General features: G+C 47.2%; 2 protein-coding genes across 2 annotated transcripts; one reads left to right on the top strand and one right to left on the bottom strand.

The window, feature by feature from the left end:
• Positions 1 to 8,761: 8,761 nt before the first annotated feature.
• On the bottom strand, positions 8,762 to 11,759 carry LOC120686311 (BTB/POZ domain and ankyrin repeat-containing protein NH5.2-like). Its single transcript, XM_039968514.1, has 2 exons — positions 11,062 to 11,759; positions 8,762 to 9,934 (listed from the first exon to the last, which is right to left on the bottom strand). Exons 1-2 carry the CDS (start codon positions 11,530 to 11,532, stop codon positions 8,981 to 8,983), a joined length of 1,425 nt encoding a protein of 474 aa, XP_039824448.1. The 5' UTR covers positions 11,533 to 11,759; the 3' UTR covers positions 8,762 to 8,980.
• Positions 11,760 to 18,198: 6,439 nt separating this feature from the next.
• LOC120686541 (scarecrow-like protein 3) lies at positions 18,199 to 19,888 on the top strand. The gene is made up of 2 exons (XM_039968759.1): positions 18,199 to 18,597; positions 18,782 to 19,888. The coding sequence occupies exons 1-2, from the start codon at positions 18,199 to 18,201 to the stop codon at positions 19,886 to 19,888; spliced, it is 1,506 nt and encodes a 501-aa protein (XP_039824693.1).
• Positions 19,889 to 20,715: the final 827 nt, after the last annotated feature.

The raw sequence follows: 20,715 nt of genomic DNA, 5'->3' as shown, positions 1-20,715 counted from the left end.
CTGTCGCCCAAGCAACGGGCGACAGGACCTTAATGTAATTTTTTTGAATTTGTAAAGAGGTCCCTGGCCGGGGGTGTGTGCAGGGGGGGTGTCGCCCCCCCTCCCCACGGGCGACAGGGGCCTGTCGCCCCCCCCCCACCACGGGTGTAGAGATCACCTCCCCAGGTGGACGAGGACGTAGCACCTCTAGGGCTCGGTGCTCAACTGCTGCAAAGAAAGACCTGTGGCTCGAGTCGATAACTGGGTCTAGGAAGGAGTCCATCTCCATACCTACATTCAAAAATATATGAGAACACATAGGTACATATATATTCCATACAAACTGGACGCACGATATTTATACATTACATATAGGTTCGATACAAACTGGATGCACGATTACTACATATTACAGATATGTTCGATACAAACTGGACGCACGATATTTATACATTACAGATATGTTCCATACAAATAGGACGCACGATTACTACATATTACAGATATGTTCGATACAAACTCCACGCACGATTAGTATATAGGTACAAACTGCACACTGGTAGATCATGACACCGAGTGCCTTCCACGAGCAATTCTCGCCGATGGTCGTCTGAACGTAGGAGGTGCTCCATCTCTGGGATTTCCGGAAGGACCGACGTCAGCAGCATCGTGAAGTGCATTCTGAGGACACTTCTTGTAGTTGTGACCCAATGCTCCACATTGGCTGCAACGCTTTTTGTGCCTTGCTTGCTTCGGACTCGTCCATACCATTCCGAATACGACGTGTCTGACGGCGGCCTTTGCCTTTCTTAGTGGCTGGATCAGGAATAAACATCTTATCCTCATTATCCTGAATGAAAGGTCCCACTATTACAATCCCGTATACCTCATGTCCCCAGGTGGATACAGCTGCTTCCTTGCTGAAGTAAGGTGAAACAAATACTCTTGGCTGGAACCCAGACTCTGCACATGCCGCAATGAGATGTGAGCATGGCAAATGCAATAACTTAGGCTTCATGCAGGAGCAGAAGGTTTTGCCATCTACTATAATCAAACTCTCTTGTACCACCCTAAATCTACGGATACCACGACCAGTTCTATCCTTGCATAGAACCCCAAATCTATGCTCTATTGTACTTTTCGATATGACGCGGTGCAGTTTGGCCTTTTCAATCTTCTGTTGCATATATTGTGTCACTCTTGTGCAAAAGTGAATTTGGGGGTTGCTGATGTTTATGCTTGCAGCCATGTAACGCTCTCTGAAATACTTCATGCACCCATACATGATGAACTCAACAATTCCCACAAGAGGAAAGGCACGACAAGAACGCATAACCATATTGAAACACTCTGCATGGTTCGTTGTCTAAATACCATACCGTATTCCGTTGGTATCATAAAGGAATGACCATTTTTCCTTAGGTGCACCTCGAATCCAGTGTGAAAATGGCTTCTCAATTGAATCCCTAGCCTCTGCAGCCTGACTCATGCTTGTTCCTGATGCCCTTACATTCACTAGCTCTGCAGTCAACTAATCAAGCATCTGCCATAACGCATTGAATTTTCTCTGTTGATTTTGGGTGCACAACCTCTTAAACATGTTCTTAAGATCCTTGTTCTTGAAGTGGTCATAGAAGTTTGCACCCATATGCCTAATGCACCACCTGTTTTGGACATCGGGCCATAATGGAGGCGTTGTTGCAGTTCCACGTTGCAATTTCAGTATTGATTGTAGCAGACCTGCATGCCTATCACTAATAAGGCACACATCTGGACGTGCAGCAACAACATGAACCTTCACTCGTTCAAGGAACCAATACCAACTGTCTAAGTTCTCATTCTCAACAAATGCAAATGCGAGCAGAACTATTTGGTTGTTGTAATCTACCCCGATTGCGGTGAGTATCTGACCTTTATACCTTTCTGTCAGAAATGTGCCATCAATGCAGATCACCGAAAGACAACACTGAAATGCCCTAACACAGGCACCTAGGCAAAAGAAGGCTCGTTGTCGAATGCTTTGCCCCCCTAGTCACGGCTGGTACGAGGTATGTGTCATAAAAGCTTCTAGGATTTCTAGCAGCAACCTGGGATAACATACGAGGTAGGTTATCATATGATGCCTCGTATGTGCCGAACCGCATCTCGAACACCCTTTGTTTAGCCCGCCATGCCTTCAAATAACTAATGGTGTACTGGTAAGTCTGCTCAATGTGTCGAACAATCATTTTTAGCTCATAATTTAGGTTGTCCATAATCAACCCATATATTTGCTTTGCAACAAATTCGCATGATATATTGCGATGCAAGGGAAGAACTTCTGACAGAAAACAAGTGTGCTCTATCACAATGAAACATTTCCAGTTCGACTTCCATTTTCCCTTGAATGCATGTACTCGCCATGGACATCCATCATTCACACACTTCACCTCATATTATTTACTGCCAGACTTTACGACTCTAAATTCTCATTTTAATGATATTGCCCATAGTCTCACAGTATCTTTTACGGCTTCAATGTTTGGATATGTTGCACCTTACACTACCTCATTCCCTATGTACTCCCACTCCTGATTTCATACGTCTTCTATGACATGATTGCCAAAACCATGCTCCTTCCACTCTTTTGGCAATGAGTACTGCTCGTCATCAGATGAGCCCTCATATTCTTCCATCTCCATTGCGGTTTGGTCTTCTGCCTCCATCTCATCCACAATGCTATGTATCCTCTCTCCCTCATCAGTAAGGCCCTGTGGTCCGATGTTTTGGTTCTCTATCTCTTCTGACTCATCTTGCTCAACATAGTTGGTCTCTCTTCGAATACTCGGAGTTGCTTGATCTGCACCATGTTGGATTTCATTTTGTGTCTTCTCCCGGGTTTGAACAAGAATGGCCAGAGGCCACCCACGCTCTAGAGCTGCTTGCATGTACTTCTGACAGTCATCGGTGCTGTGTATCATCATCAATTCCCATAAATCACTTTCTACCTCCCAATTAACAAGAGACTGGACGGTCATCACATGTGTCTCTGGATCAACACGGAACCCACGCTGCAGCCACTTATATATGGAACCAAAACTCCTCTCCAGAGGTTTATCTATGGCGCTAGATGTGCACTTAAAGGCAGAAAGGTCTGCTCCATTTGGCCCATACAAAACATTGTAGTCACCAAAAAATATTTGAAACTGCATCTTGCTCGACATATCTGTATATCACAGAATACTTATCGAGTTATACTTTTTATTTCACTACCTTATTCAATAATCCGTAAAAACTAAGTATGGATTTCAACTAAAACATATAAGTAATCATAACTACGTGATGACACTCAAATTCTATACTGCATATGCGAAATTCTATTCTAAATCATAATTAATTTATAAACCCGTCTTTAATAGTACTGCAATTGTAATAATAAACGCGTAGTACTAATTTTCTAAACTAATTTACTACTACGTAACTAAAGTATCATTAAACTCCTACTTATATGGTTCTACTATAGCACTAATTAAATTAAATTACTCTACAATACCAATGGAAAAATACATAAGCTAAATGCACTTACCTGCAGATCACAAGTGCGCAATCCGGTAGGGCTTCGCCGCTTCCCTTCTCCTCACCCCTCTTTTTTTTCTGGATTTTTTGTGGAATTTTTGGGCTCAAATGAGGAGGGAATGGGGGTCAAGGGCTTATATAAGGGAGTAAGGGCCGGTCGCCCGGGGGGGGGGGCCGACAGACCCCCCCTGTCGCCCGAGGGGGGGGCGATAGGCCCCCCGTGTCGCCCCTGGGTGGGGCCCCCAGTCGCCCGGGGGGGTGACAGGCCCCCTCGCCCCCACGCGCCCCCGGCCAGGGACTTCTTTGTAAATTTGAAGAAAAAAATTACATTAAGGTCCTGTCGCCCCCCCCCCGGGCGACCGGGGTATATTTTCGAATTTTTTTGAAACGGACATTAATTTTTGAATTTTTGATTTTTTTAAATATAAAAAAGAAAAAATCGCGACTTGCTTTCCACATGTTGGGCCAAGCTGATTTTCTGTTTTTCCAAAAAAAAAGTCCGTTGTTGTTGCCATTCTGCCATCAGATTCAAAGCTCGAGGCAACCATAATCTGTAACCTTAGCAGCAGCGGCCCTACGAAATGCTTGAGATTTGTTTCAAGTTAGCTCGATTATACTACAGCTGCCTCAAACACGCTAGCTTGCATTGTTATGGACCCTCTTACATTCTTGACTAACATCACAAAGATTGCGTAGTGTGTGTACACTGTCCCCTCCTCGTGCAGACGCTGCCGAGGTGAGGTGACTGAGCGGCGGGGCAGATGGAGCGGTGATTTCCTTTCCAAAAAAAAAAAAAAAGATGGAGCGGTGAGTGTTGACACTGACAGAAAAGGGAGGGAAAAAAAGTATCGCCGAAGGCCTGTCTTGATGATGTGACACCTCCTCCTGCCCTGCCTGCGTACAGGTAGCAGCAGCAGCTATCAGCCCAGGCTGCCGGCCTGCTGCCTGCATGCAGCTAGCTGCAACCTCTGCTCCGAATTATTTGGTTCGTTAATCGGGCAGTGCTGCGAGCTTAGCAGCTTTACTGCGTGCAGAACCCCATGCCCATGATGATGAGCGTGCGATCTGAGTGTGGGTTTAGTTGCTGAAATTTTTTGGGTTTTTGGTAGTGTAGCACATTTCGTTGTAACTTGACAAATAATGTCCAATTATGAACTGATTAGGCTTAAAAGATTCAACTCGTGCTAATCAGTTATATTGTGTAATTAGTTATTTTTTTCAACTGCATTTAATGCTCCATGCATATGTCCGAAGATTCGATGTGACGGGTACTGTGTAAAAAATTTTAGGAACTAAACGGGCCAGAATATTTTTCCACATTACGTGCATGATAAATAGTGGCCCCAAAGATCTCCTGAAACAGTTGCATCTTTCGGTAGGATAGGCATTGCTTGTTTGAATTTGACATTTCTTTTTTTCTTAAAAAAACATTTTTCAACATGCCATAACCTGAGCTATGCCTATTTGCCTAGCAGGGGCCAAAAAAAAAACATCTTCGTTGATGCATGGGTCATGGACTCATGGCCCATGCATGGAACGAAGATAGGTCAAACATCAAAGCAGCACAGCAGGCTTCAAAAAATATATACTCCTATATGCCAATCAAATCAAGAGAGAGCTGGGTAACTACTGTTCCAGCATGGAACGAACACGCACGCAAGCGTGTTACTTTTATTCCCCTTCTTCCTTTGCCATGTCTGAACAAAAGAGGCATCCGTGCCATGCGCTCCTGTTATGCATGCAAAGTCCGCACACACGTAAAAATAAATAAAGGATCGGAGATGATGGAAGCATCTGAGTTTTGGTATGGGATGGGATGGTAGCACTGTTGTGTTTGTGTAGGCAGTCTGTGCGTCCATCTCCTTCACCGTTGGCATGCAGCTGATGACTGCATGCACACCTGACCTGGAGACGACACAGGCAGGCAGCAGGGGAGCTGCACGCATGGAAGTAAAATATCATATCCATCCATCTGTATGAATAAATGATCAGAGACAGGCCGGAAGGAGCTGAGCAACGCCATTGATCGAAGTGATGGGACGTTGGATCACTGTAAAGATTCTCTCATGGGCAAGCATGGAGATAGCATGTGTGTGTACGTGCTGCTTGCTAATACTGATCTGCCACAACCGGCAAACGAATCGAAGGAAAGGGGAAAAGATGCCCACGCTCGCTGGCAACTCAACACACAGCAACCAGCAGCTATTATTATCACTGCTTCTGAAAATTAGCTTTACATGACAACTGATTAATCAGTTGAGCAGCACCTGGTCCTGGCAATGCATGCATACATGTGGGCGTCGATCAACTAGCTAGTGGTACCAATTCAACTTTGGAAGGGCAGAGACAAAAGAAGAAGATGCATGCCATCACCTCACTGGATTTGCTTGCCCACACCGTACCACACAGATTACAAGATTTTATCGATGCTAGCTAGCTAGATATTGCTGCTAATGATGACTCCAAAAAAGAGTACTGTACAAACTGTACATGAAATGAAGAGGTTAGCTGTTTGTCGGGTCATCTGAATCGAGAGGGGACACGATGCAGAGAGCAGAGAGAAACACATAACACATGCAGCTTAGCCAATGGACATCGATTGAGAGAGAGGTAGCCATTGAGAGGACGACGGCTAGGGCTGGCCGTGGCCGAGCACAGTGGAATCGCCAAGCGCAGCAACAGTTGGGGAGGAACCCACCCACACCCACGCCCTGCCGGCCGGACGACGGAGCGAGACGACCGTGACTTTATTATGGTGAGATGTTTTCAACAGTCTCGCGCATAGTAGCGTGGGACACACATCCATGATTAAGGGCATGCGGACGACACAGTACGTACACAGTCTCTCTAGCTGCTGCTTGATGGATCGATTTTGGATTTATTCCTACAGTTACAACTTTTCCACAGCATGCATGCCTCTAGCTAGCTGCTACTTGCATACACATATACTATAGCTCTCGGTCTGTCGGTCAGCTACTAGCATCTGAAAAAATATGTCAACTTTTTCTAGAGCATCGATGGATGGAATTGCCAGCATATATATATACCAGTTCAAATGTAATAAGGCAATATTAGTTAGTTGAAAAATACATGTGTGGGACAAATGGCGCAGTATACATGTAAAAAGTTTCCATGTGCATGCCAACGGTACAGGTCCTGAGTGCGTGGTGGCATATATAATTGTATGAATGTGTACCCTTGTACAGAATATATACTAGTCGCCAACAGAACTGTGCGTGGCATTGACATCGTCTACAGACCACGAGATAAACAAGTTGCAACCAGAAAAGGTATGGAATAATATTGTGCTTTTATGCTATTGCAAATAAAATATTAACCATGAACTTTTTTTAAAAAAAAACTAGAGCTATATTATTTTAGTTTTTAATAAGTGCAACAATATTTTGGCAAGTGTGTAGCTAGGGTAAGTGCTTTCGTAGTTTTATTAATCAGGATATATATATATGCATTAATAAAGTCCTTTCCCATTTTATTTCCGTTCAGAGAGGTATGTGGAAACATAAGAAAACAATATCAATAAAGTGAATATTCATGCCCTATGTCCACCACTAGATCATGCACGTACTTAAAGTCGTAGACAAGGCACTCACATTTGTTGTCAAGATATAAATATGATCATCATAGTTTATTTGAGTATAATAAAAATACTCAGAAAATTAAAAATAACTACATTGTGAAAGTCTTATCTGTCTTTCACTATATGTCTGTAATAACAGTTATTGATACTTTTTGGACAAATTCGAACATCATGCACGGGGCTTGTACACTTTTTTATCATCATTCTAAGAAGATTCGAGTCACCCCTAAAAATCACCAATATGGTTTTGTGATACACCAACAACAACGATACCAAAACATTATATATTTGTGAGTGAAGAATGAACTAGGGGGCATGCATATTATTTAACTAAATTATGAAGAAAGATAATTAAAAAATTGGATAATCATCACATGATCTCTTTATATAAACTTTAGCACCTGAATCTATCCTAAATCCTATATAATAGGTCTAGCTGTTTGTGCAGCAGACAGGTGTTGGTAGTGCAACAAATCAAATTAAAACATGATACATAAGGTTCTTTTCATACTTTTTCATGTGCGCATAATATTTTTAAAAACAAAAAAAATACACACATATATATATATATACACTGTAAAATAGTAAGCATGGCAGCCAATTACTCCCTTTGCTCTCTTTCTATGAGGGGTACTTTCCCTCTCTAGTTAAGGTACAATATTCAAGAATTTCATTGCTATTTTGTAAAAGGAATTATGCAAAAATTAAATCAGTGGCATTCTATATCCGTTAATATATTTGGAGAGGTGATTGATATTATTGGCAACTTCAATAGTTATGCTGCAACTGTTATATTTATTACAAGTTAAGGGTTTTTAGGGCATTACAAATTATGCATTGGGCAGTATTTCATCGGTAATAAACTAATACTAGCTCCTTTCAAATTAAATTCGTTAGAGGGTTCGAAAATAATTAACAAATTGAATAACTTTGGTCCTATGGAAACTTTTATTGTCAAAATGAGTAGCCCTTGGCATATGCAAGCAGCAAGAATTGTGAGTAACCAATTAACCAGTGATAAAAATTTATAAGAAGCAATCACGAAACAGTACTAGAAGTGCAAATCAATATATATAATTAATTCTCATATTTGACTACATGCATGTAGACGTCCATTGTTTGTGGCATATATATTCTCTCCAGTGACCTACTGGCAAAGCTCATGTTTTAACTGGGTTGTCGCTGACCATGTTGGACATAGTATGTATTACTCCTAATGCTGTACGAACCATATGCTAATTGAATTGCTGAAACTAATGAAGCCTGTCCAATGGAACGCATTTCAGTTAAAACTAAAAGAGAAACCTATATCTATGGGGCACAGTTGATCTCAAAATAGTTGTATAGAATAAAGATTTGTGGGCATAGTAGCTACATAACAGGAGAAATGTATGTGGAATTCCTGTGCTATTCAACTCCACTCTTAGATCCGCTTTCCTAGCGTCCAAAGGCTTCTACAGTCTCCAAAAGCTGCATTGCATAAAGGCATGTAAAAACACCAACAGCTAAATCCTCAAGCTTGCTGCTGTACACTACTACTGGAGCTAACTAGCAAGTTCTGGACAGGATTGAATGAAGCCACATTGCAACTTGCAAGATTGTTCATCACACACCATGGAGATTGGAGAATTTGAATAAAACAACAGTTGCTGCCCAATCGATCAGTCACTCAAGATCGAACAATAATCCACATCAAATACCACGAAATTCTTGCTCACATCTCCTAGTTAAACAGTAGCTAACTAGCTACGCCGTTTCAAATAAAAATGCGCACAAAAGATCGAACAGAGCTTGAGAAAGATCCATGGATATATAAAAAAAGACAATATGCTAGATAAGGATTACTTATTAAGGGAAGCCATTGGGGAAGTACAAGTTGGACGGGCTCCCCCGGTCGCTGTTCCCTTTCCTCGCATCGCCGGCGACCGCCGCCGCCATCTCCTGGCCCTGGTACATGAGCGTGGAGTTCATTGTCAGGCTCACCAAGCTGTCGTCGGCGTCGCTCCTTGGGAAATTCCCGCCGTCGCTTCCCCCGACTTCGCCGCCCGCGCCGGGCGCGCCCTCGATCTCGTCGCGCGTGGTCACCATCACCGCGGACTGCACGAGCTCGAGGCACAGCCTGAGCTTGTTGGGCTCGATGTGCGTCAGCCCCGGCACGGCGCCCTTGAAGAGGAACTCGGAGGTGAGGCTGCGGAGCACGTCCAGCGGGGTGACGCCGTCGAGCGTCCTGGCGTTGGGGTCGGCGTGGTGGTCCAGGAGGACGGACACCATGTCGGGGGAGACCATCTCGGCCGCCAGGTGCAGCGCGGTCTTCCCCGTCGGCCCGGCGCGGGAGTGGACGTCGGCCGCGCCGAGCTCGAGCAGCGCCTTGACGACGTCGCGGCTGCAGTGCTGGACGGCGTAGTGGACGGCGAGCGCGTCGTCGAGGTCGAGGCCTTCGCCCATGACCATCAGCTTGACGAGCTCGATGTCGGCCGCGTCCAGGGCTCGCCGCATGCGCCGGATCTTGTGGTCGCGGTCCGCCGCCGAGGACGCCGCGTTGATGGGCAGGTAGTGGTGGGTGAGGAACGGCGAGCACGGCGTGTTGGCGGCGGCGACCGGGGACTTGGCGCGGATCTCCTCAATCTTGGCGACCACGTCGATGGGGAGGTGCTTGGCGAGGAGATCAGCGGAGAGGCCGGAACGCGCCACCAGGTGGGAGCAGGTGGCCCAGAGCTCCTGCATCTCGAACTTGCGCGACGCCATGAGCACCTTCATCACGTCGTCCACGGACGCCTCTTTCACCATGCTCTCCAGCTGCTTCTGCAATGCGCCAAAATTAAATTGATCACGGTTAGTACCAGATTCCCCATTAATCAGACAGAAATTGCAGCGATTATTAGCAGCATAAAATGAAGTGCCTAATCGATCAGAGTGTACTGCACACATAGTAGTTCTCATTGCAGCAATATGTGCAGCATGGAGCTTGACTGTACGGCAAGGTGTTTTGGAAATGATGCACGGCATGCATCGAGGAGTTGCTGGTTGGATCGATCACCGAGAAACCCTAGCGATCGATGCAAATTGCAATGAAATGAAATGCCGAACGTGCAATGGGATGTGATGCAGGAAGGGACAGCAGACATAAACAAGGGCGTGACGAGACCCTTCCTAGTAAAGATGAGTCAGAGGCTCGATCCATGAGTGATGACAGGTGCAGTGTGCAGACGCGAAGCGGCAGAGGCTGTGTTTAGATTCAAAATTTCTAACTTCACTATTTACCTATCACATCAAATCTTTTACCTCATGCATGAAGTATTAAATATAGGTAAATAAAAAAATTAATTACACAGTTTTGATGTACACGACGAGATGAATCTTTTGAGCCTAGTCAGGTCATGATAGGACAACAATTACCACAAACAAACGAAAAGTGCTACAGTATGCTACAGTGTCCGATGTGACTCTTTTTACCACTATTTTACGAATCTAAACACAGCCAGAAGAAAAGCAAGCGAGACTGTGAGAGACTAGAGACGACCAGTCCCCTGCAGCTGCAACCTGCCTGCCAGGACACTCCCCCATCTCAGATTCCACACACACGACGCAATGAAAAAAAAATGGATAGAATAATGCGAGAAGAGAGAGCTCGAGGGAGCACTGATGGAGGGATTCTGCCGATGATACTGGCGCAGGCTCAGAGGGCACAGTAGTAGGCCATGAATCGGAAAGGCAAAGTGGCAACCTAGGGATCTAGTCGAGCATGCATGCAGGAGCAGCTGCTCATCAGCTCAGCGTGAGCACAGGCGATTCTCTGCCTCCATCTTGAATTGATGCTCCAGCTTCAATCTTGCAGGGGGAAGGCCTAAGCAGCTAGCGACCCTGACGGATGCTTAATCGATGGAGGTGTTTGGTAGCCTGCAGATCCCGAGACGAAATTGAATCCCCACCTGGACCAGCAGCGCGAGCTGCTCGACGCCGAAGGAGCGCGCGGCGGCGAGGGTGTCGAGGGCGAGGTCGACGGCGGCACCGCAGCGGGTGTGCCAGCATCCCCTGGCGCCGCAGCCGGGGAGCGGCCCGCTCTTGGGCGCCGCCACCGACGCCTGGCCGCTGTAGAGGAACTGCAGCACGAGGACGAGCACCTCGTACCGGATCGAGCTGACGGGGATGACGAGCTCCGGCGCGGCGCCCGCGGGCCGGGCGCCGGGCGAGCCGAGGGGCGGCGGCGGCGGGGGCTGGTGGTTGGGGTCGAGGCCGCAGAAGAGCTTGCGGAAGAAGAGGCTGCGCGCGGCGAGGACGCAGCGGTGGGCGTGCACGAGGCGGCCCTCGACGCTGAAGGCGACGTCGCTGAAGGCCTGCCCGTTGATGAGCAGGTTGAGGTAGTCGAGCGAGAGGGACTTGAGCGAGTCCTCCGAGCTCATGATCTCATGTGCAGCAGCTGGCCGCTGGCTGGCTGCCGGGAGAGGCCGGCCGGGGCGACGAATCGGCCGGGCTTTCCGGAGAGATAAGGCGCGGATTTTGGAGGGGAAAGCAGCAGGCGGCAAGAAAGGAGGGGAGCACAGCGCACGGGCGACTGTGGAGGGAGGAAGACGATGGAAAAGGCAGGCTTGGGTGTAGGGTGAAAGCACTGTGAAAGGGATCGGCCGGAGAGGAGAGGGAGAGGCGTGCGCCCTCACTGGCGGCTATCGCATCGCGTCGGGCCCCTTGGTGCTAGCTAGCTACAGGGAGAGTACTACCCTTCATCACGATGGCTGTGGCTTTGTGGGTGGGGACGCGCGCTCTACAGTCTTTATCTACAGCTCCATTGATGTGTGCACTCTGCGCGAATTGAACAATGGTGGTGGTGATCACGCTGATCAGGGAGGCAACTAGCTAGGTAACCCAATGAGACAAGCTGGCGTGGTGGCGGTGTACCCGGCTGTGTGTTACTGCGGCCGGCGTTGGGTTAATTATTATCTTTTTGGTAAAGTCAGTTCAAGTTAAAGTGGGGATTGTGATTGGTCGAGATCTTAGACGACATGGCTGGACTGGACCAACCTCGGTCAAAATAAAAGGTTAGAGCTGGACGCAAGTAGAAATGTTTACTGTGCGTGATTATGGACAGTAGTGAAAATCATATTTCCTCCGTCCCACAAAGACTGTTCATTTAGCCTTCAAATTTTGTCTCACAAAAATTATTCATGTAGATTGTAGTAAAGTTCGTCAATTAAAGCAATATCAAATACCAAGAAAAATAATTGCATAGAGAAGGGCATACATGGAGCCAATCAAATGTTTATTTTTATCGTTCCAATGCATTTGCATTTTTTGAGGACCTAGGAAATCAAATAAATAGCGCAGTTTTCAATCACAACTGCTATGGTTAATAAGGGGTAACATGGTCATCTTCCACTACTAGTAATATGTCTGAAATTTTCTAAACGAACAGTCTTTGTGGGACGGAGGGAGTATGAACCACATCGAACCAAGAATATTATTTGGCGATCTAGAACATATAGTATTCATACATGAACAATATTTTATTATGTCTATATTGTGTAGTGAAGGCGATTTATAAATTTTGGTTTTAATAATTTGGACGAATTTTAAGAGTACATCTTAATAGACCCATTCCCTTTCTCTTCTTCTTTTCACAAAGAGATCGAGATTACATATCTTTCTCTCAAGCTTTAAATTTCATGGTAAAAGGTCATGCCTACTTGTGTTCAAACTCCAATTTATTTGAATTTGAAATTGGGATGCTTTTTTATTATGCTTACAAGTGAGTGTCTCAAGCTAGAGTAGATAGTGTTTAAAGTTGAACTTTAATTGGTAAGGTATAGAGACCTGTTCTGGTGATTGGGAGGTACTAGTAGTACTTAATAGTACTTTTTCCATTGATTTGTTTCAACCATTGATCTAAGACAGATTAATTAAAGAAACTGAAAAATAATTAAAGGGTATATGAGTCTTTTCCCCACATGGAATGAAACTATATGTTCAAAGTTTTTTATTGAATTATTTATAGCTCAAATAAAACAGCTCGTTTCATCTCATGCGTTCTATGTTGTTTCTCTTGAGACTCAAATTCATACTTGGTAAGATTCGTACATAGTTTAATTAACAATTGAATATTATAAAACTATATATCTTATCCCGGAGCCCTCTAATATTCTTACATAGTGAGGAATTATCTCTCCATGCCCTTAGCTAGCTACAAAACACATTATGAAACAAAACCACGTACCACATATAATAATTCACCAGTAATGTTTCGAGTATATATAATCATGGGAGTGCAATTGAAATACTACCATGCACCTAAACAAAACGCAATTCAATAAAAGAGCATTTTTTTTTCCTTCGAGTGATTTTAAAACATTAGATCCTGAGCGTTTGAGACAGGAGCAAGGAAACAACCTAGGTGGCTACTATGTATGTGAACACATGCATTATTTTTGCAGCCCCAAGAGGATGACACAACATAAATTCGATGTATATATAACATTAATAACAATTTCTTGCATTTAATTCCATATGGGTATAAATTGAAAATATTGGTGTTTGCACTTGACAGATTTGGCAGCTGTCAGAGGGCCTCATCGAACCGGAAAGAATCAAAGTAATTCAAGAATCAATATGTGGATTCCTGCTAGATGAGGTCATACATCCAAAGGAAGAATTTTATGCGGATCCTAGGATAAGTGTGGGTCCACTGGATTGAAATAGAAAAGATGAAGAGGACAACTAGTATTTTTTTTTACAAATTTATCAGAAAAAACTTATGTTCATGGCATATTGTAAATATTTTATGAATCCCAAGTGCATTATTATATATTAAAAGTAATTATAATATTTCAAGTGTATATAAATATAATATATGTAGCCTTTCGTATGCTAGATACGAAAAAGGATGATAAATATGAATACGAATATGCAAACGGCCACAAATACGAATAAGAATACGAATTGAAACCGAAAAAGAAAAGAATAGAAATCTAATTAAACAAAAAACAAAAAAAAACTTAATACCGGTTGGTGTACTAAATGGTCGCACCAGGTGCCGCTGCGTGGCAGGTAGTTTAGTACCGGTTGATGTTACCAACCAGTACTAAATGTGCTTTTTAGTACCGAGCAGCCCGACCGGTACTAAGTGCCGGCACACTTAGTACCGACCAGGCGGTACCAGACAGGAAACCGGTATTAACTGGGGGTTCCTGCCCGGTACTAATGAAGAGTTTTCTAGCAGTGTGTGTATCAATTTATCAGGAGCATAGAACTTTACTTTCCTACTTCACGTAGACGGGGAGAGCGTTCTTGAAAAGAGATAATATATAACTCAAACATGCATGATTTTGGTCTTGTAAATAATATGCCAGGATGTAGTATGTATCCGTGCGCGCGATCATCAGCATCATGCAGGAATAGTCGTATCACATAGTAGGGCAAAAAGTCAGTAACTTTTGACTCCTTTTGCTTTTACCTCCGGCCTCTCCCCATGATCCCATTGTCCTGTTGTTATTTTCACCTCCACAGTTACATTCCCAGCACACACATACCAGTCAGCTAGCAGTAGTACTGTTTGGTACTCTCGTATCGTCGTCAGTACGCAGCAGAAAGTATACTGGCCATGCCTACATCTGACGCTGATGCAGCTCTATTTTAATCAATATCTGAATATATACTATTATGTAAGAATTAACATGTAGGGATGCATGCACACATCATTCAGCAGCGTAAGATCCGGTATGCTTTGACCGCTGATCGAACACACACAGAAGCTAGCTAGCCATACTAGCTCGATTGATCGGTAGACCAACCAACGCAAAGCGTACGTTATTTGGTAGCTGGTTCCGAATTGATTGGTGAACATGGATGCATTTGGTTTTTGGCAGAGACCCATAACATAACAGCGTTTGGTGTCAACTGTACAGTAACCGAGAGACACGGACAAGCAGCAGGGGCCGGCGTTATTCCATCTGCTGCATCCTGGAAATTAAGTAGAGCGATCGAACAAGGTGGTGTCGCTTGGCCTGGCCATACCACTGCATTAATTAATGATGCTAGCCGGTGTAGTATATAGTACTCTACTCCTATCTACCACTGATGATTTCTAATAATTGCTTTGATTTGTCAGTAACTTCAGCTTGAAGTTTTTTTTGAGTGTAATCTTATTACTCAACTGCTAACAAAGCTTGAGCACGTGGAACTCCATGTGAACACATCACCAACAAAGCCCAGATCATGGAGCTCGCACTCCTCCAACACCCCTTTAAACCTGTCCAAAAAAGCTTGAGCACGTGGAACTCCACCTTCCTTTTTATGGTGATACAAAATCTCATTGAAATTCCCAGTGCAAAGCCAAGGCAAGGATTCTGAAGATTCAGAAAAGAGACGCCTCAAGGTCTCCCATGTTCTGGTTTTGAGTTCAGACTTTGCTTCCCCATAAATACCGGTAAACCTCCACTTTGCCTCTCCTGGCATAGTTACCTCCATATCAATATGGTATTTAGACTTAGTCCGGAGCTGCAAATCGATCCCCTCCCTCCACAACACAGCAACCCCCCCCCCCCCCCCCCCCCCCTACCTTCACAATCCACCACCTCCATACGAGCCATCCCCAACTTTTTTCTCATTACCTCCATCCTCTTCTCGTTCATTTTGGTCTCGGATAAGAATAGGATGTCCCCCACTTCGGACTTCTGACACCTCAGAAGCCCCCGAACTGCCGGGGCGTTACCCAACCCCCGACAGTTCCAAGCAATAATCTTCATTGGTTCCCGTAGGGCTGAACCGTCAGCCCCGCATCATCAACAGTGGACACCGACACACTATCCTTCCTTCCCAGCTTCACAGCCTGCTGACTATCCATCTCCATTGCCACTACTTTCTCCACTCTCTTTCTCTTTCCCGGTGAGACAGTTTCTGCCTTGATGGATGCGCCTTCATTACGCGGCAACCTCTTGAACTTACGATCATCAGAGGACATAGGACGTTTCCTCCCTTCCTGTACCTTACTAACCGCCTCCGAAATGCTATCAGCAGGCCTGGTAATCTTCCTGTAAAAAATACATTGACCAGATGCCTTCCTGATATTCTCACGAACACAGGGCCTTACTGCGCGCGTGGTGCGTGAAGCTGGTTGGTGACACATTTTGCTTAGTTACCCTGTGTTCATTAATTAGCATCATTAGATTCGTCTCGTGATTTACAATCCATTTATGCAAAAAGTTTTGTAAATAGACTTCATTTAGTACTTCAAATTAGTAAGATTCCAACGCAAAATTTTTACATGTAAAAAACTAAACACGGCCTAATTTGTGTGCCTAAAAGGTTGAACTGAATTTAATCCTGTCGTGAAAAGCGGGTACTACTATCTGTAGCACTGGTACTCACAACTTCAGCTTGAAGTTGATAGAGAGTGTCCTCGCAAAAAAAAAAAAGTTGATAGAGAGTGTACTACAGTACTTGTTGTTAGGCCTTACTTGTTGTATTGCTCGTAAATGGACCAGTGTTGCAATGGTAATAATGGGCTGGATCACTGAGGGCCTGCCGCATGTCCACTGTTTTGGGCTGGATCAACATACTTTTTCCTCATGTATGTTGGCCCCCGCACCTGCATTTCGGGATTCGCAGCATGCCTCTCGTTTTTTTAGAAGGAAAATGTATTCATCTTAGCGCATTACACCGGCCTTTTTACAAACAGGAATCCAAAGAAAAGAAAAATTATAAAGAAGTTCAAAACTCCTGTTCATCTTCCTCAAAACCTTCAGAGATCCGTTCGTCACCACCGCCGAAGCCGCTTCCCAATCGTCGTCTGGCACCAGAGCCAATCTCCACAAGGTGGAGGCCGCAGATGAGGGCTTACTTCTAGGCGAATCAGCCGAGTACACTGCCTCCCTGGCGCACCGGCCAACTCCCGTACCCACGACGCATCCTTCGATTCCACCGCCGGCAACCCGAGCAAAGCTCAGATTTTCACCAAAGATCATCTTCCTCGAGATTAACAGGGTCAACAACATCATCACCTGAAGAACACGACGATGCGCCGGCCCTCGACTCCTGGACAGGTTTCCCCAGCCTCTCCGTTGACGTCGGAGTAGATCGTCATCGGAGAATAGAAGAGGCTGGGAGAAATTATTCCGCTGCGCCGCCGTCGCTTCCGCATCGTCGGCGTCGCCAGGAAAAGCAAGCAGCAGAGGAGCCACACTCCTCCGGCAAAACCTAACTCCAACTCCGAACATCGACGGCGAGCAAACCCTAGACTTAGATGAACTCGACTAAGACCCTACAAAGACAGGCGATCTGTTGAAGAGACGGACCCGCTCCTCGTCACCACCGGCAGCGAGGCCAAAGACGAGGGAACGGGGCCCGCAAACGGTGGCGGCGGCGGCGTCGCCCCTCGGCTCATTTCTTTCGCGAGAGGAAAGAATAAAGTTACAGCATGCGTCTCGTTGTTCAGTGTACCCCTCGGCTCATTTCTTTCGCGAGAGGAAAGAATAAAGTTACAGCATGCGTCTCGTTGTTCAGTGTCCATGTAAGCTGAAAATGCGAACAAGTGCATGCATCTCCGGACATTGCAGATTTCTCGTCCTCGTGCAGTATAATCCAGGAAGCAGTTCCACACCTAGGATAGCATGCATGGCGGCTATCCGGAATATTTTGTCCTCCATAGTCCTAGGAGGATGACTACAAAGTAAGTTTGTCCCCTGCTTCCTAGTGGATACGAAAACCCCAACACCCAAATATCCTTTATATCCAATGCCAACAAATTGGATATTCCATTCCAAAGCATCATTGCTTCAACGAGGTAACTAATTTGTCACCATCTCATCTGGCTCCTCCTAGTTGTCTCAGATGTAACTTGGTTTATCACATCCAAATCCCTATCATTGGCCACAAAAAAACCCTATTTTTTCTTGTTTTCATCATCAAAAGCAGCCTTTGCATTGCGTAGAAGACAAGCATGGCGAGTATAAATACGGCAAGGCCATGAACTTGTAAGGCCTGCTCCTAGTCAGAACACTGGAACTGTAGTGTGTAGGTGAGCGTAGCTTACAAGTACCTCTAGTCCTCTACACTGTCAGAACCAACTGAATTACTGAACCATGATGTATCCTCCTACTGAGAATCCTCCTCCTACTGAGAACGGCCCGGCCTCGCGCCTGGCTCGTCTGGGCCGGGCCCTGTGCGAGTGCGCGGCGGACGTGGAGGCCGGGTCCATGGAGAAGGCGGCCCGCTGCCTCTCGCAGGCCACGGGCCTCGCCGCCGCCGCGCGCGACGGCCCGCTCCCGCGCCTGGCCGTGCCCGTGGCCGACTGCCTGGCTCGCCGCCTGATCCGCCCCATGGTCCCGGCCGTCGCCGACGCGCTCATCGACCCCTCCGACCACCTCGACCGCCGCTGCGTCAGGGCCGCCCGCCGCAGCTTCTTCGAGCTCAGCCCCTTCCCCAAGGCGGCCGTCGCCGTCGGCAACCGAGTCATCCTCGAGGCCATGGAGAACGAAAAGGTTCTGCCTTGTGAGTTGTGACTGCTAGCTAGTAGCTCGCCGAAACATACTAGCTAGTAAAAATAACATTGTGCTAAACCCTAGAAAAATTGGAATTACTGGCAATTTGAAGCAGTGATGGCATCGGATTTACAGTAAAAAAATAACACTAACAAAAAATGTTATCCACCTTCACCATGAGCAGAACGTCCACGTCATCGACTTCGCCGGGCCCGCCGCGCAGCCATGCCAGTGGGTCCGACTCTTGCGCGACTTCCACAGCCGGCCGGAGGGCGCGCCGCACCTGCGCCTCACCATCGTCCACGACGACGGGGAGTTCCTCGCCAAGGTATCAGAGTCGCTGGCCGACGAAGCTGACGAACTCGACGTGCCATTCCAGGTCCACTGCGTCGCCGGCCAGATCGAGACGCTGGACCCCAACGACCTGCACGGCGTCCTCGGCCTGAAGTCCGGCGAGGCGCGCGCGATCGTCTGCACGACGCAGCTGCACCGCCTCCTCGCCGCCGCCGATGACGCCGCGAGTAGTAGCCTCAGCGCCACCGGGCACCATTCGAACCAGACGGGGGGCATCGCGCGGCTGCAGCAGATGGCGTCCGGCTCATCGTGCCAGCCGAGCATCCGCGGCGCCGCGTGCGAGGACGACGGCGGCGACGACGACCCTTACCGCAGCCCCGCCACGCCGCTGGGCTTCGTCTCGCCGCCGCTAACCACCCCTCCGTTCCAGATGCCGGCGGCGCTGGCGGGGTTCCTGTCCGCGGCGCGCGCGGCGTCGCCCAAGATCGTGGTGCTCGCGGAGCAGGAGGCCGGGCACAACGGCGCCTCCTTCCGGAAGCGCGTCGCCGAGGCGCTGAGCTACTATGCCGCGGCCTACGACAGCCTGGACGCGGCGGCAGCAGCGTACCGGAGGCCCGCCGCGGAGCGGGCGGAGGTGGAGCGCGCGGTGCTGGGCGAGGAGGTCAGGGGCGTGCTCCTGCGGGAGGGCGCCCGCCGGCGCGAGCGGCACGACCGGCTGCACCAGTGGGCTCGGCGCATGGAGGTCGCCGGGTTCCGCGGTGTGCCCCTGAGCTACGCCGCGTTGAGGCAGGGGGTCGACACGCTGAGGAGGTGCGGCGTGGGAGGCTGCGAGAGCAGAGAGCACGGGGGATGCATGCTCCTGTGCTGGAGGTCGTGGCCTCTCTACTCGGTTTCGGCATGGCGGCCGGACAGAGGCTCGGCTTATGGAGTCGGCAGCGGTTATCTGTCACCGTCCGCTCCTCCTGATCATTGCTTTGACGAGGAGTTGATGTGCTGATGATGGCGGCGGTTCAGTCGAGGGAGAGGGAGGGTACATACCTTGTTACACTGACTGACATGCAGGAGCTGATTGCAAGACAGAGTGAGTCGAGAGATTTGTAGTGGGTGAGTGAATGATTCTAGATGAAGATCGACTGGTTGTAGCTTTGCAGGACCATGATTGATGCTGGATGCATCTTGCACCAGACGAACCAATGTGATTTTTTTTCCTGTGCATCTTTTATTTATTAGGCGATGACGCTTGGAGAATGGAGATATGAATCTCATCCATTTGGACTCTGGATCCTTCAATCAGATTATGGGCCACAGCTAGGGCGTAATTAATGGCCCACATAGCCTGCTTGCGCGATTTTTTCTTTTTTATATTAAAAAATCAAAATTTCAAAATTATATGTCCGTTTCGAAAAATTTCGAAAATATACCCCGGTCGCCCGCCCAAGAGGCGACAGGACCTGATTGTAATTTTTTCCTTCTAATTTGCAAATAGGTCCCTAGCCGGGGGCGCGTGGGTGCAAGAGGGGCCATTCGCCCCCCCCCCCCCCCGGGCGACAGGGGGGCCTGTCGCCCCCCCCCTCGGGCGACTAGGGGGGCCCACCCACAGGCGACAGGGGGGCCTGTCGCCCCCCCTCGGGCGACCGGCTCTGCCCCCCTATATAAGCCCTTGACCCCTTATTCCCTCCTCGTCCACCTGGGGAGACGATCTCTATACACCACGATTGGGTTGACAGGTATGTAATGAAATATTATTATTTATCACTTATGTATTCGTCGGTATTCTTTTGTTTCGACAATTTTGTTTATTGTAAGTTACGTGAGTCCGGTCTA

Source organism: Panicum virgatum, chromosome 8N (genome assembly GCF_016808335.1).
Source record: "Panicum virgatum strain AP13 chromosome 8N, P.virgatum_v5, whole genome shotgun sequence".
Classification (NCBI taxonomy): Eukaryota; Viridiplantae; Streptophyta; class Magnoliopsida; order Poales; family Poaceae; genus Panicum; species Panicum virgatum.
This window is presented reverse-complemented; position numbering and strand designations above follow the sequence as displayed.

Bases quoted from the DNA above. Each gene is read 5' to 3' on its own strand.
- LOC120686541 (XM_039968759.1), top strand. From the start codon at position 18,199: ATGATGTATCCTCCTACTGAGAATCCTCCTCCTACTGAGAACGGCCCG. The intron at 18,598-18,781 runs GTTCTGCCTTGT...CACCATGAGCAG, and splicing joins AGGCCATGGAGAACGAAAAG to AACGTCCACGTCATCGACTT.
- LOC120686311 (XM_039968514.1), bottom strand. From the start codon at position 11,532: ATGAGCTCGGAGGACTCGCTCAAGTCCCTCTCGCTCGACTACCTCAAC. The intron at 9,935-11,061 runs GTGGGGATTCAA...GGCGCATTGCAG, and splicing joins AGCTCGCGCTGCTGGTCCAG to AAGCAGCTGGAGAGCATGGT.